This window comes from Otolemur garnettii, unplaced genomic scaffold (assembly GCF_000181295.1).
Source record: "Otolemur garnettii isolate 467f Iridium unplaced genomic scaffold, OtoGar3 scaffold00074, whole genome shotgun sequence".
Taxonomy (NCBI): domain Eukaryota; kingdom Metazoa; phylum Chordata; class Mammalia; order Primates; family Galagidae; genus Otolemur; species Otolemur garnettii.
The window spans coordinates 7,047,953-7,061,376 of record NW_003852469.1 but is presented as its reverse complement, the minus strand read 5'-3'; the positions used below and the strand labels follow the sequence as shown (position 1 = coordinate 7,061,376).

The 13,424-nt window shown below is 41.3% G+C and overlaps 1 protein-coding gene across 2 annotated transcripts in view; it reads left to right on the top strand.

Annotated features, from left to right (window-relative positions):
- Positions 1 to 11,792, top strand: part of XPO7 (exportin 7) — an 84,060-nt gene extending 72,268 nt beyond the window's left edge. For both annotated transcript variants that reach the window (XM_003793991.3, XM_023515550.1), the window contains exons 21-28: positions 237 to 344; positions 3,036 to 3,118; positions 3,342 to 3,556; positions 3,776 to 3,914; positions 6,451 to 6,611; positions 8,175 to 8,273; positions 8,965 to 9,092; positions 10,208 to 11,792. In XM_003793991.3, coding sequence (XP_003794039.3) covers positions 237 to 344; positions 3,036 to 3,118; positions 3,342 to 3,556; positions 3,776 to 3,914; positions 6,451 to 6,611; positions 8,175 to 8,273; positions 8,965 to 9,092; positions 10,208 to 10,301 — 1,027 coding nt within the window. In that variant the 3' untranslated portion in view covers positions 10,302 to 11,792. The remainder of the gene's footprint in view (positions 1 to 236; positions 345 to 3,035; positions 3,119 to 3,341; positions 3,557 to 3,775; positions 3,915 to 6,450; positions 6,612 to 8,174; positions 8,274 to 8,964; positions 9,093 to 10,207) is intronic.
- The last annotated feature ends 1,632 nt before the right edge of the window (positions 11,793 to 13,424 follow it).

Genomic DNA, 13,424 nt, shown 5'->3' with positions numbered 1-13,424 from the left:
TGTGCTCTTCAAAAGAAAGGTGCTGTATAAATTAAAATGTATTATTACATGACTTTTACAGGTTAAGGGACACATAGTCACTTTAGCATCTTCTAGTAAGAAAGATTCTAAGATGCGAGGAAGAGACAGGAAATTGGAGAATATAACTTGACAGTTTGTGCTTGGCTCATGCTGAGAAACTTCTAAATTCTGTACGTTTCTGGATTCAGAAATCCTTCCTTAGCTTCTGTTAACAGATATCCATCCTACATGCCAATTCTCCAACGGGCAATTGAGCTCTGGTACCATGATCCAGCCTGTACCACCCCTGTGCTCAAGCTGATGGCTGAATTAGTTCATAACAGGTAAGCAGGATGCAGACCTTCAAAAGGCACAACCACCCTTTTTTTTATCTGATAAAATGGTGAAAGAATTTGCTTTATCTTGTGCTTATATAGATTGTTGGAAGTAATAAGATTCACAGCTATCAAAATATGAAAACTTCTAAAAGTTTTTGTGTGTGTGTTTTTGTTTGAAAGGTTATTCCCAGCCACATAAAGCCATAGCTGACTGAAGAAAATCACTTTACAAAGAGTTTCAAGCTATCCATTCTTACAAAAAGTAAATGTGGCATCCATGATTCTGATTTCCCTGCTCACAGATATAGAAGTTAACATTTGGGGATGGTGCCCTATCTATCACATTTCATAGTTAAAGATAATTGAGAAGAATACTAATTTTTAAGAAAGGTATTTATTAGGCAAATCGTATCTGGATCAATAAAGGTTTACTTTTTTAAAAAGTAAGAAAGACTTCTAAAACACCAAATTTTAGACTTGCCCAACAATTTAGGGCAAATTTAGGGATAGTAAAAAAGAAGGATCCAGCCCCTTAGCTTTGCTAGAATTTCAGATATGTGCATCTGTCTCTCATGGCACTCCTAAGAGAATTAGTGATTCTTAAAACTACCTTAGTGAGAGTGTGGGTGATGTTTAATGAGGCTGTAACCGCCTGTGGGGGTGACACTCAGGAGTTACTCATTTATAAAAATGGATGTTTGAGTGCATCTACTGTTTTCCTGGCACTTTCCTTGCTACTGTGCCAGATGAAATCTTTGCCCTCATTGATGTTACAAATGGTGGACAAGACAGACAATAAAAACAAGTGCAAAAGATACTTTCAGACAGTGATTAAGGGATATAAAACACAAGGCAGTAGAAGGGAGAACTGAGGGAGGGTCAGGGAAGGCTGAGAGGGTAATATTTAAGCTGAGATCCTTATGATAAGAAAGATTCTGATACCCCTGCACTGATCAAGAGTGTTCTAAACAGAACTACAAGAGTCCTGAGATAGGACATGTTCACTGGGACTTGTGGCTAAAGGCTGCATGAGAGGATAGTTGGACTGGTGGACGGAGCCGAGTCTTCGGGTGCCTTGTCATAGCAGTGGTGAGGAACAGGCACTTGTTCTTTTTGCAGTGGAAAGCTGCAGGTGTGTTTTAAGCAAAGGATTAAAATGGTCTTATTTACATTATTTAAAGGCTGCCATCTGAAGAGTGGGACTGCAGAGGGACAAGGATGGGAATATGGAGACTGTATAAGAAGAAGTGGGAGGGTTCAGGGCATATTTTAGAGCTGTTTTGTTTTTTTGTTTGTTTGTTTGTTTTTTGTTTTTGGAGATAGAATATTACTTTGTTGCCCCCCTCAGTAGAATGCCATGGCTTCACAGCTCACAGCAACCTCCAACTCTTGGGCTCAAGCGATTCTCTTGCCTCAGCCTCCCAAGTAGCTGGGTCTACAGGCTCTTGCCACAACACCCAGCTATTTTTAGAGATGAGGTCTTACTCTGGCTAAGGCTGGTCTTGAACTTAGGAGCTCAGGCGATCCACCCACCTTGGCTTCCCAGAGTGCTAGGATTACAGGCATGAGCCACCATGCCCAGCCTTTAGAGCTGGATGGCTCTGCATCTTGATGGCTTAGTGTGGTAAAAAGGACACCTGGGTTTGAGACCTTACCAACTTGAGTCCACTGAACTCAGAGGAAGAACAGATAAAGGAAGAGGTATGCTAGTCTAATTAGCTAAGATTGATGCATATCTTTTCCTTCTCTCCCTGACTTCTGCCATAGCTTTCCAAGTCCCTTTGTGTCTTTTCTTCTTATAAAGTGGCAACAAAGCTTGTACCTGTCCTATAGTTGCCACCAAAGCTATAAAGGTAGGTGTAAATTAATGCCTAAAGGACAAAGAGAGTTAGTACCAAGAAGTGACTGGTAGAAGCCATAACTTTAATCAAATAAAAATGAGAATTTTAAAAGTGATATCTGCTTGCATAATTTATTTCTTTTGTTTGTTGTTTTTTTTATTTGTTTGTTTTGGGGGTTTTTTTGAGACAGTCTCACTCTGTGCTGTGGTGTCATCATAGCTCACAACAACCTCAAACTCTTGGGCTCAAGCAGTCCTCTTGGCCTCAGCCTCCCAAGTAGCTGGCACCAGCCATAACACCCAGCCAGTTTTTCTGTTTTTAGTAGAGATAAGGTCTTGCTCTTGCTCAGGCTGGTCTCAAACTCCTGAGCTCAGGTGATCCACCCGCCTTGGCCTCCCAGAGTGCTGGGATTACAGGCATGAGCCACCTTGCTGGCCCTTTTTGCTTCTTTTCATGATTTTGATTAGAGCAGCATAACTTGAGTCTAGCATATTTGTCTTTAAGATGTGAGCTATTTTTGGCTATGTTGACCAGTTTGATGAAAGCATTTCAAATTGTATATAAAACCAGCACATTGTACCCCATGATTGCATTAATGTACACAGCTATGATTTAATAAAAAAAAAAAAAAGCAAAGAAATAATAGTACAACAATAAAAACAATGCCGCATAAAAAAAAAGATATGAGCTATTCTGTATGGGTTAAATATCTGTAACCTGGTTATTCTCACATTATGATAGTCATTCTGCATATCTTAGTGCAAAATCACCAAAGATATTCAAATGAAAGCCTGGAGGAGCCAGTCTTCTAAGAAAACACCTCTGACTTTTTTCTCCTTCTATGCTTTTTGCTCAGATCCCAGCGACTCCAGTTTGATGTCTCTTCCCCAAATGGCATTTTACTTTTCCGAGAAACCAGCAAGATGATAACAATGTATGGTGAGTGCCTCAGTCACCACTCTGTAAGCAGTGTATGGGTCTCGGGCTAGCTTTGTCAACAGGCAGGACAGCATTCCTATGGCATGCTGTATTCCTCGTACATGGGTATTAGTATGTCACCTATCACCAGCAGGTGTGCCTTTGGAGTAGGAAGGCTGAGTTGATCTATACACTTTTGATTCCAGTGTGGCTGAATAAATATATATATTACATGTCTACTCAGGCAATCGTATCCTGACACTAGGAGAGGTTCCAAAGGATCAGGTCTATGCCCTGAAGCTCAAGGGCATCTCCATCTGCTTCTCCATGCTGAAGGCTGCCCTTAGTGGGAGTTATGTCAATTTTGGAGTCTTCCGTCTCTATGGAGACGATGCCCTGGACAATGCTTTACAGACCTTCATCAAGCTGCTTCTCTCAATTCCCCATAGTGATCTCCTGGTAAGCCTGAAGCTTTGTTGACAGCATCTTGCCCCTTATCACATTCTTTTTATTTTTTTTCCCCCACATGAGACCATAATTGAATGTCTCTGCTGAGAAACTATAAACTAGCTCCTTTCTGCTTTAACTAAATCTTTGGTTTCCCCAGTTTTACTTAAGATCCCCCTTCATGCTGAAGTGGACAGAGTCTAAGCTGATTTTCTTCCTCCTTTCCCACAGGATTACCCCAAGCTCAGCCAGTCTTATTATTCACTACTGGAAGTCCTGACCCAGGACCACATGAATTTCATTGCAAGCCTGGAACCTCATGTCATCATGTATATTCTCTCTTCCATTTCTGAAGGACTTACTGCACTTGGTAAACACCTGGGTGGGTGGGTGGGTTAGCTGGTTTTTACCACTTAATTAAACAGGAGAGAATCTTGCTCCAGTATCCAAAAGGATTACTGCTTGGGGAGTTAGCGCTAACAGCAGAGTACATAATTCATAGTACCAGTACTTTCTAATCCAGCAAAACCTTACTGATCCCCTCCTAAGTACCATGTACCGTACAAGGCACTAAGGATACAGTAATTGGCAACACAGAGTCCCTGTCCTTAAGGAGGAATTCTGCCACCTTTTTTATGTGATAGATGAAACAGACACATGCACAGACAACTGCCTGTTTACAGTTAGCATTTACACACTACAACGGGGGTGAGTACAAAGTGCTACCACCCTCAGGAATAATACCTCATCTGCTGGTGTTGAGGAGGCAGGGTCACAGAAGACTGGCTGACAGACTTGGTATCAAAATTTAACCCTAAAAGCAGGATAGGGGTTACCTAGGTTAACAGGAGAGGGCTCCTAGCAGGACGGGCAGAAAATACTAGCATCTGTGGCAAGAAAGAAATCCAGATGTCTGGCACACTAGTACAGAAAAGTTAGGAATGAACTGGATCTTTAGCGATAAGCAGGAACCAATCTGAAGATCATAAGGGCCCTTAAGTTGCTATAGCATGATTAGACAACGTTAATGCAGTGGAACCTATGGGAAGTTTTTTGCAGCTAACACTGTAAGTTTTTTCATCCTAGTTCATACAGTTCCTGTTGATGATTTTCTTTCTAGGCTGCTTTCTAGCAGTCTTAATAGTCATGCATGTTTAGAGAACAAAATACATATTCATATTAAGTCTGAGCAAAACATAAATAAGATTAAGCAGGCACTGCCTCTGGCTCAAAAGGGTAGGACACTGGTCCCATATGCCGGAGGTGGTAGGTTCAAACCCAGCCCCGGCCAAAAACTGAAAAAATAAATAAATAAATAAGGTTAAGCCAACTGCAAAATAATCATGACATAATGCAGATGCACAAAGAATTAAAAAGTCATTTTGGATCACCTACTGTGAATTATCCACACCTCTGTACCTCACTTCTTTGATGTGCATATATAATACTGCCATCACCCTGCATAGCCATGACAAGTCCAGTCACAGTATCAGACCTTGCTTTGGGGGGCTATTTTATGTCTTCTTGAAAATAGAGGGACTTTTACATAAGCTGTCAGTCCTATAGGAATCAGAATTGTTTACACTTTTCTTCTTTTTTTTTTCCTTTTTGAGACAGAATCTCACTATGGTGCCCTCAGTATGTTGCCATGGCATCACAGCTCACAGCAACCTCAAAATCTTGTCTTTAAGCGATTCTCTTGCCTTTAAGCAATTCTCTTGCCTCATCCTCCCAAGTACTCGGGATTACCAGTGCCTGCTACAACACCCAGCTATTTTTTTGTTGCGATTGTTTAGCTGGCCCAGGCCGGGTTCAAACCCGCAACCCTCGGTGTATGTGGCTCGCACCATAATCACTGTGCTACGGGCATCAAGCCAAGAATTGTTTACACTTTTAAGAGTTCCCCCCTTGGTCCAGTGGTCTCCTTCATGCAGGTGGTGCTGCAGTGTTCCCTTTGGAAAAAAACATAGATGAATCTGTGGCTGCCTCAGAGATGCTTTGGAGATAAACAAAAAATATAGTACACCCATTCTAACCAATTGTAGATGTTTATAGGATAGATTAAGCTGGGTTTATGACATCTCTCAGGTAATTCAGAGCATAGGTTCACATTGCACAGCTCTTGGATTCTAATCACAGCTCTTCCAGTTACTGGCAGTGTGATCTTTAGGCAGATCACATAACTGCTCCAAACTCTGGTTTCATCATGTATAAAACAAAAGGCCTACTTCCTAGAGTTTTCAAGAGGATAAGTTAGCTATAATATCTATAAAGTACTTAGCATAATATCTAGCACAAAAGAAGTATTTTCTGAATATAAGCTCTGTTAGTTTTTTATGAAGCAGAAGACATCCATCCACAACACATTGAACCAGTGATTTCAATACTGTTTCTTTATACTAATTTTGCATTTTTTATTTTTTATTTTTTTGAGACAGAGCCTTAAGCTGTCACCCTGGGTAGAGTGCCGTGGCGTCACAGCTCTCAGCAACCTCAAACTCTTGGGCTTAAGTGATTCTCTTGCCTCAGCCTCCCAAGTAGTTGGGACAACAGGCGCCCACCACAGCGCCTGGCTATTTTTTTGTTGCAGTTTGGCTGGGGCTGGGTTCCAACACACCACCCTCCATATATGGGGCCGGCACCCTACTCACTGAGCCACAGGCGCCACCCTATTTTGCATTTTTTATACCTACTCCCTTTCAAACTTAAAAACTGGGCCTTGCTATATGCTATATGATGAGGGTAAGAGATCAACTGGGGGCTTTCTGAGTAGTGGCCTTGGTTGACATGGCCACAGTTCCCACTGACCAGGTACTTGTCTGGGATCTCAGCCTAGGGTAATCCGCAGTCCCCCTCAGCAACTCAGTATGCCTGCTCTATCCCACTCCTGCCACTCCTTGTTGCAGACACCATGGTATGCACAGGCTGCTGCTCCTGCCTGGACCACATCGTGACATACCTCTTTAAGCAGCTGTCACGGAGCACCAAGAAGAGGGCAACACCCTTGAACCAAGAGAGTGACCGCTTTCTGCATATTATGCAGCAGCATCCAGAGATGATCCAGCAGGTAAGGAAGAGGAGGGTGGTTAGGAGGCAGTGCTGGGGTGCCCTACAGTAGAGAAACCTCTGCAAGAGACAGAAAGCCATACAAAATAAATGAACATGACTAACATCCAATCATCTTCATGCTGCTCTGTATCTTAAACTTGGAGTGGAGACTAGGCATGGTGGCTCACACCTGTAATCCCAGCCCTTTGGGAGACCTAGGCAGGAGATTCCTGGATTCCAGTAATTTGAGACTAGCCTGAGCAGCACGGCGAGACTCCATCTCTAAAAAACTTTTTTAAGGGCAGCGCCTATGGCTCAAAAGGGTAGGACGCCAGCCCCATATGCTGGAGCTGGCGGGTTCAAACCCAGCCCTGGCCAAAAACTTAAAAAAAAAATGTTTTTTTAATTAGCCAATCATGGTGGCATGGACCTTTAATCCCAGCTACTCAAGAGGCTGAGGTGGGAGAATCACTTTAGCCCTGGAATTTGAGATTGTAGTCAGCAGTGATTGTGCTACTGCATTCTAGCCTGGGTGACAGAAAGTGAGAGAGAGAGAGACTTCGTCTCTTAAATTGTAATGGATCTTAAGTTTGCTGAGTAAATCACTGGATATAGAAAATTTGGGAAAAAAGTCAAGTTCTGAATTGTTCTGAATGTCACACAAACCTCTATTCCCTGGGCCTTCTCATGAGCACTGACTTCCTTCTGTGAAAATTACTCTGCTTACCCATTGCCATGAGTTAGCAATATCCAGTCTTCTTATGGCTCCGCTTATTTGCAAAATGGGAACAAGAATGAAGGACAGAAGGAAATAACTGACGATAGATATATTAAACCATATGCTTGCCTTTATTTGTATGCAACAGTAATAAGACTTGAAGCAATTTGCAAAAATACAAGCGGAGATACGGCTCGGCATCCATAACTCACTGTTTAGGGCGCTGGCCATGTACACCAGGGCTGGTGGGTTTGAACCTGGCCTGGGCCTGCTAAACAAACAAACAAACAAAAAAATAGCCTGGCATTGTGACTGGCACCTGCGTGAGCCCAAGAGTTTGAGGTTGATGTGAACTATGACGCCATGGCACTCTATAGAGGGCAACAAAGTGAGATTCTGTCTCAAAAAAAGAAAAAATAGATTAAGGAAGTGGATCAGCAGAATTGTTGAGATTTTAGCCAATCTCACCTTTATCTATTGTTCTTTATAAAAAGTATTGAAATAATTCACAACCCTATGTTTAAAGCTGTCTTCTCTGGGACCATTACCTAGAAATGATAGTGCAAAGTGTGTTACTACTGTAATTTTGTTTGCCTGACCCTATCCCGTTGTCCATAAGTCAAGGTGAATTAGGTAGGTCCATTTATAAATGAAATTATCAAACCAATTTCAAGAACAAGGATGAAATACCTTAGAAGAAAAGATTACCCTGAAATAGAAGGCTAAAATGAAGCTTCACAAAATATTTGTCTGATTTACCCTTCACAGAGGAGGCCATCAAAGTAATACACTCCTCTGTGGAGTCTGTCATTTTGTCTTGGGTAGCTATATACTAGGTCACTGCCTCAGATTCTCCATTTTCAGATGCTGTCCACGGTGCTGAACATAATCATCTTTGAAGACTGTAGGAACCAGTGGTCTATGTCCCGACCCCTACTTGGCTTGATACTACTTAATGAAAAGGTAGGAGAGCCAGCTCCCTGGCCAAGCCAGAAGTGATAGGCATTTGGCTGTTATGTGCCAGGCAGTGAGAAGTACATATAAAAACACTTCAGGATGGCAAAACAAGAAAAATGGACCATTTACTGACCATGTCCTGTATATGCTTTGAACGTTACTTGACTGTTGGACATCAGCACATGTGGCAGTTCAGGGAGACAAGGATAAAGGTTGAGGAAGTGGTTTACTGTAGGTCAGTGATTTTTCAGCCCACATGCTACAGCACACTGGTGTCCTGTGAGAGGATCTTAGGTATGCCATGAAGTTTTTTTAAAGGTCATTAATTAAATTATATTTGAAAGAAGTTCAAGGTGTGCCACAGAAGTTTTAACTGTGGGTTCAAGTGTGCCATAAGATTAAAAAGGTTAAACACTGCTCTAGGTAGTAAGAGAAATCATTTAAAAGGAAAAGAATATACCAGCTCTGCCATAAAACAAGTCTTGAAATTCCTATGAATGAATTGTCCCATAAAGTGCTTTATAAGTTAAAAATTCTTGGTCCTATAAGACCTGAATTTTTTTTTTTTTTTAAGTATCTGATTTTGGTAGACACTCCATTCCTTCTTGGAGGAGAGTATTTTTCATCTTGGAGTAATAGAGGGCTAATCTACCTTTCCCCCTTCATCTTACCTTCTGTTTCACTCCTTGCCCCACAGTATTTTTCTGACCTAAGGAACAGTATCGTGAATAGCCAACCACCAGAGAAGCAGCAGGCAATGCATCTGTGTTTTGAAAACCTAATGGAAGGTATCGAGCGAAATCTTCTTACGAAAAACAGAGACAGGTGAGTCTAGAGGGTCCTGCGGAGAAACCGTGGGTGATTGCTATTCTTCAAATCACTGAAACAAGAGTGATCCTTAAAGGTCTTTGTGTACCCATGTTTAGGGGCCATGTAGAACAGTACTGTCTGATAGAAAAGCGAGCCATGTTTTTAAAAAAGTTAGAAGGAGGCAAAATTCATGTTATCAGTATATTTTCTCTAACCCAATGTATCTAAAATAATGTGAATGTAAAATTAATATTTAAAAATTGAGAATTCTAACATTCTTTTTATACCATGTCTTAAAAATTCTGTGTATTTTACATTTAACAAGTATATCTCAATTCATATGTTAAACTTTTCATCAGAAATATGTGATAGGGCACCTGTTGCTCAGTGGTTAGAGTGCTAGCCCCATGCACCAGGGGTGGTAGGTTCGAACCCGGCCCAGGACTGCTAAACAAAAAAAAAGTAAAAATTGTTCAGTTTAGGAAAAAAAAAAATATTTGATTTATATTTAGATTTCATAAATTTACAATTGATAAATTAGATTCCCATACCCAGGTTGTTCCAAACATACTCATAAGTTTTCTAATAACTGAATTGAACATCTGGATTTTAAAATTGCCTAATTTAAAATAAGGCATTTCAATTTAAAATTGATCAAGGTACAATTGGAGAACTGAATTTTAAGTTTTATTCTATTCATTTCCTCAGTAACACTGACCACAGTTCAGTGCTCAGTGGCCATCTCTGATTGGCGGCTGCCATATCGGACAGCACAGCTCTATACTTCTGGTCTCTTGGCATTGAGAAATGTGACGGCTTTATTCACTTTGTGAGGTTTACCTCCAACTCCTGTCAGTGAGATCTTTTGTGCTACCATGAACCTGACACAGACCTCAAGGCCCTAGATTTGACCAGATCGCTAGGTCTGCTATGAAGTTGCCAGTAAGAGAAAAGGGGAGCAGAACTAAGCCAAGTTTCCCTTAGAGTCTTAACTGAGATAAACTGGCCTTAGAAACAGAAATTCATATGTTCTGGTTCCCAGTCGTTAACTTCCCTGCTAAAAAAACCTTTTAGGCAAAGACCTTTCCTTTCCACCCTCCTCCCCCAACCCACATGCATCCTCTCTGCAGGTTCACCCAGAACCTGTCAGCATTCCGTCGAGAAGTCAACGACTCAATGAAGAATTCCTCTTATGGCGTGAATAGCAATGACATGATGAGCTGACACCTCCTTGGACTCTACCTGTACAGAGCAGCGTCCCTTTGGTTTGGCCCAGAGGGGCGAACAATTGCAAGGGGGAGGGAGGGCCTGGCTGATCCTGGCTCCTTCCTCCGGGGTGTGGGGAAAATGGCAAAGGTCAACTAGCTACTTCCCCAGGGAATAGGGATGTGAGTGCACTCACTAGAGGGCAGGGCGCTGCTGGTTCCTGGGGGACTGGGTGGGAAGGGTGGTGGGGGATAAAGACACAAAGGTCTAAGACTCCAGCCCCCTCTTCTTGGGGCCACCCAAGGGGGAAGAACCCCCAGTGTCCTGCCACAACCTGCCTTGTATAAACATGTACATTTTTTCATAACATTTTGAACAAGGTTTATATTGACTCAAGTTTAAAAACAAAAAGTGTGATTGAAAAATTTTTACAGAGTCTAGTGCACCAATGCTGATGTGAGGGGTTGTGTATGCGAGTGAGGAAAATGTGTATTCTGTGGCCTGAAGCTTTACTGGACAAGAACGTGTGAGAGTGCAGAGATATATTTAGTGACACAGTGTAGAGGCAAAAAAAGTAAAAATCCCAAATGTATATTTTTTCTTATTGCCCTTTCCTCACCCCAAAACGATCACTTCCTGTTACTGTATTAACCCTTGTTATTAGGAACTCTAAGCCATGCCAGAGCACCACCCCTCGCCCCACAACCATAGACGCTGCCCTAGGTCCCTGGCCTCTTACAGTGACAAGTAACTCCAGCTAAAAGTGTTTGGTGTTCTTATCTCCATCCTTTTTCCCACTTTGCTTATCCTCATCCTCAGACAGATGCCTCTTGCTTTTTTAAAAGTTGGATTTAACTATGTGTTGTAGGGTTCTTGGTCTCTGTAGAGACTAGAGAGAAGGAATTGAGCCAGTTGCTCTCCTGTTGCGCAATTTGGATGAGTCCACCAGAGGGCCAGCTGCGTGTGGCCAATAACTTTTAGTCTTCCCCGGCCCTTGAGGCAGTGTGTATGGATGCGTGCGTGTGGATATTTATATATGTGCCCTGCACTCAATGAATGTATGAACTGGAGGAAGTTACTACAGTGGAGGGGTTCTTAATAACAAGGTCTACCTAGCATGAAGTATTTAACATTCTCCCACCCCTTTAAAAATATACATTTTTATAAAATGAAAACCATAATAAATGTTTTGAATATTAAAAAATTAACCTACAGAGGAAAATTAATGGAGAAAGCTATTTGCCTTGTACCTTTCCCACAATTGTTGCTGCTAGTTGTACACATCTCTAGTTCAGCTCTTGCCCATGGGAGAACACTTATCAATTAGGTTTTATTTTTATTTCTCTCCTCTACCCCCAGAAACAAGTCTGTTAATTTTTTCCTTCTCCTCTGGCGACTGTGTGGTGAATCCTTTCTTGCGTGATCAGGTTGCGGATAGACTTGTAAGGGTGTTTGCTGCATACAGTGTAAGCATTGTGACCGCCAATAAACTTCAATGGTTTCTACTGACCTGGTTTCAGCAATCAAGTCTAGTGTGTGTCCAGGGACATGTCTCTCTAAACACATGAAGATATATAAAACATGCATTCTTAAAAGCCAGTGGATGATAGGAGCTCCTCAACCTGATAAAATTGTTTCTCGTTGGACTAAGTCTGACTCAATTTCTGATTGGTGGAGTTGAGATATATAAAGTATATGTTGTCCAAACCTATAAAAGTGAAGCCACTCTACCTCTTTACTAGCTTCCACATAATAACACGGCTACCAGCAGACAAGTAGTAATTAAAGCCGAGATTTGTTAATGTTCTGACATCACTCCTCCTCTAGGTTGGGCTTCATTCATCAGACCCTCACAAGCTCAAGAGCAAATGTTATGCCCTGGAATACTATGTAGACCTCATTGGCCAGATTTATAGAATGAAGAATGCTAGTTAACAAGGATTACTTCTAACCCCTTTACTACATAGTACCTAAGTATGAAGGAACTTCATTGCCAGGAAGGTGGAAAAGCATTAAGATACAGCTAGGTATGTGTGCCTTACTGCAGATTTACATCCCATAATTCCCAGGCTCCAAACAGCCGCTCTTATATGCCTTAGATTTACTGCTACCTCTGTCTGCTGTTTAAGCCCTCTAAGAACGGGTAGAACCTCAGTCATGGCTTACTTCCAAGATCGAAAATTGTGTTCTAATGGTTAGAAGGCAAATAGAATTGATTCATCTTAGCCAAGTTCCATCTGTAAGCCTAATAGAAATATAAAATTGTTGAGTTTCATTGATGTGCAAAACAGTCTTGGCATATGCTCTAATTCTCTAATAAATGAGACAAAAAATAGCTTTCTCATAGATACTTGAAGAGAGCGCCTCAGTTCTCTGTCTTGAGGTGTTGAATGATCAGCAAAACAAGACCTCTCCCTTCCACAAAAACAATTTTAGAGGCAAGAACTCACCAAACATGAAGGTCTCCTCAATGCAGCCCTATGTGCAGTCTAGTCAGGACAAGGTGCCATGGTTAAAACCTTCCACACACCTGTCCAGCTGTAATCAGTGAAGCTATTCCCTCCTTGACTGATTAAAATGGGGGTACCCCAAAAGGTAGGCTTCTTATCTGTTTGGTCAGAAATGGTCAGTTAGCAATCTCATGTGATTCAACCTAGTAAATGTGAAAGCCAGTTATCTTTAAACTTCATTTTCCCAGGAAATAATATGGAAATTTTATTCAGTCAAAATATGAGTTTATTTAAGAGTTTCTAGGCTTTTTCTAGCCACTATGTTCATCAAAGTAAGTGTCATTAGACACTGTTTTCTGATACAAACAAAATCCTACACATTGAGAAAATACTTAAATTCTTTACTACAGATTATTAAATTATTTCATATATATATATGTGTGTGTGTGAAATTAATTCCAGATGAATTAATTTGGCCATGAAAGGCTGCTTTTACCCTCCTTAAACAGTGTAATGTCTCTTTGGAGCTAAGGAGAGAAAGCTTGGTTGTCATCTGGAGACTGCTGCTCTTAACGTTCTCCCACCTTGTCTTCTTGCCTTAGCCCAAAGCAGGGTAATCTATTCCTGCTAAATGTAAATCAGACAAAGGAAGAAGGGACTTGGGCCAGAGTTGTGATTTTAAGTTTTTAAT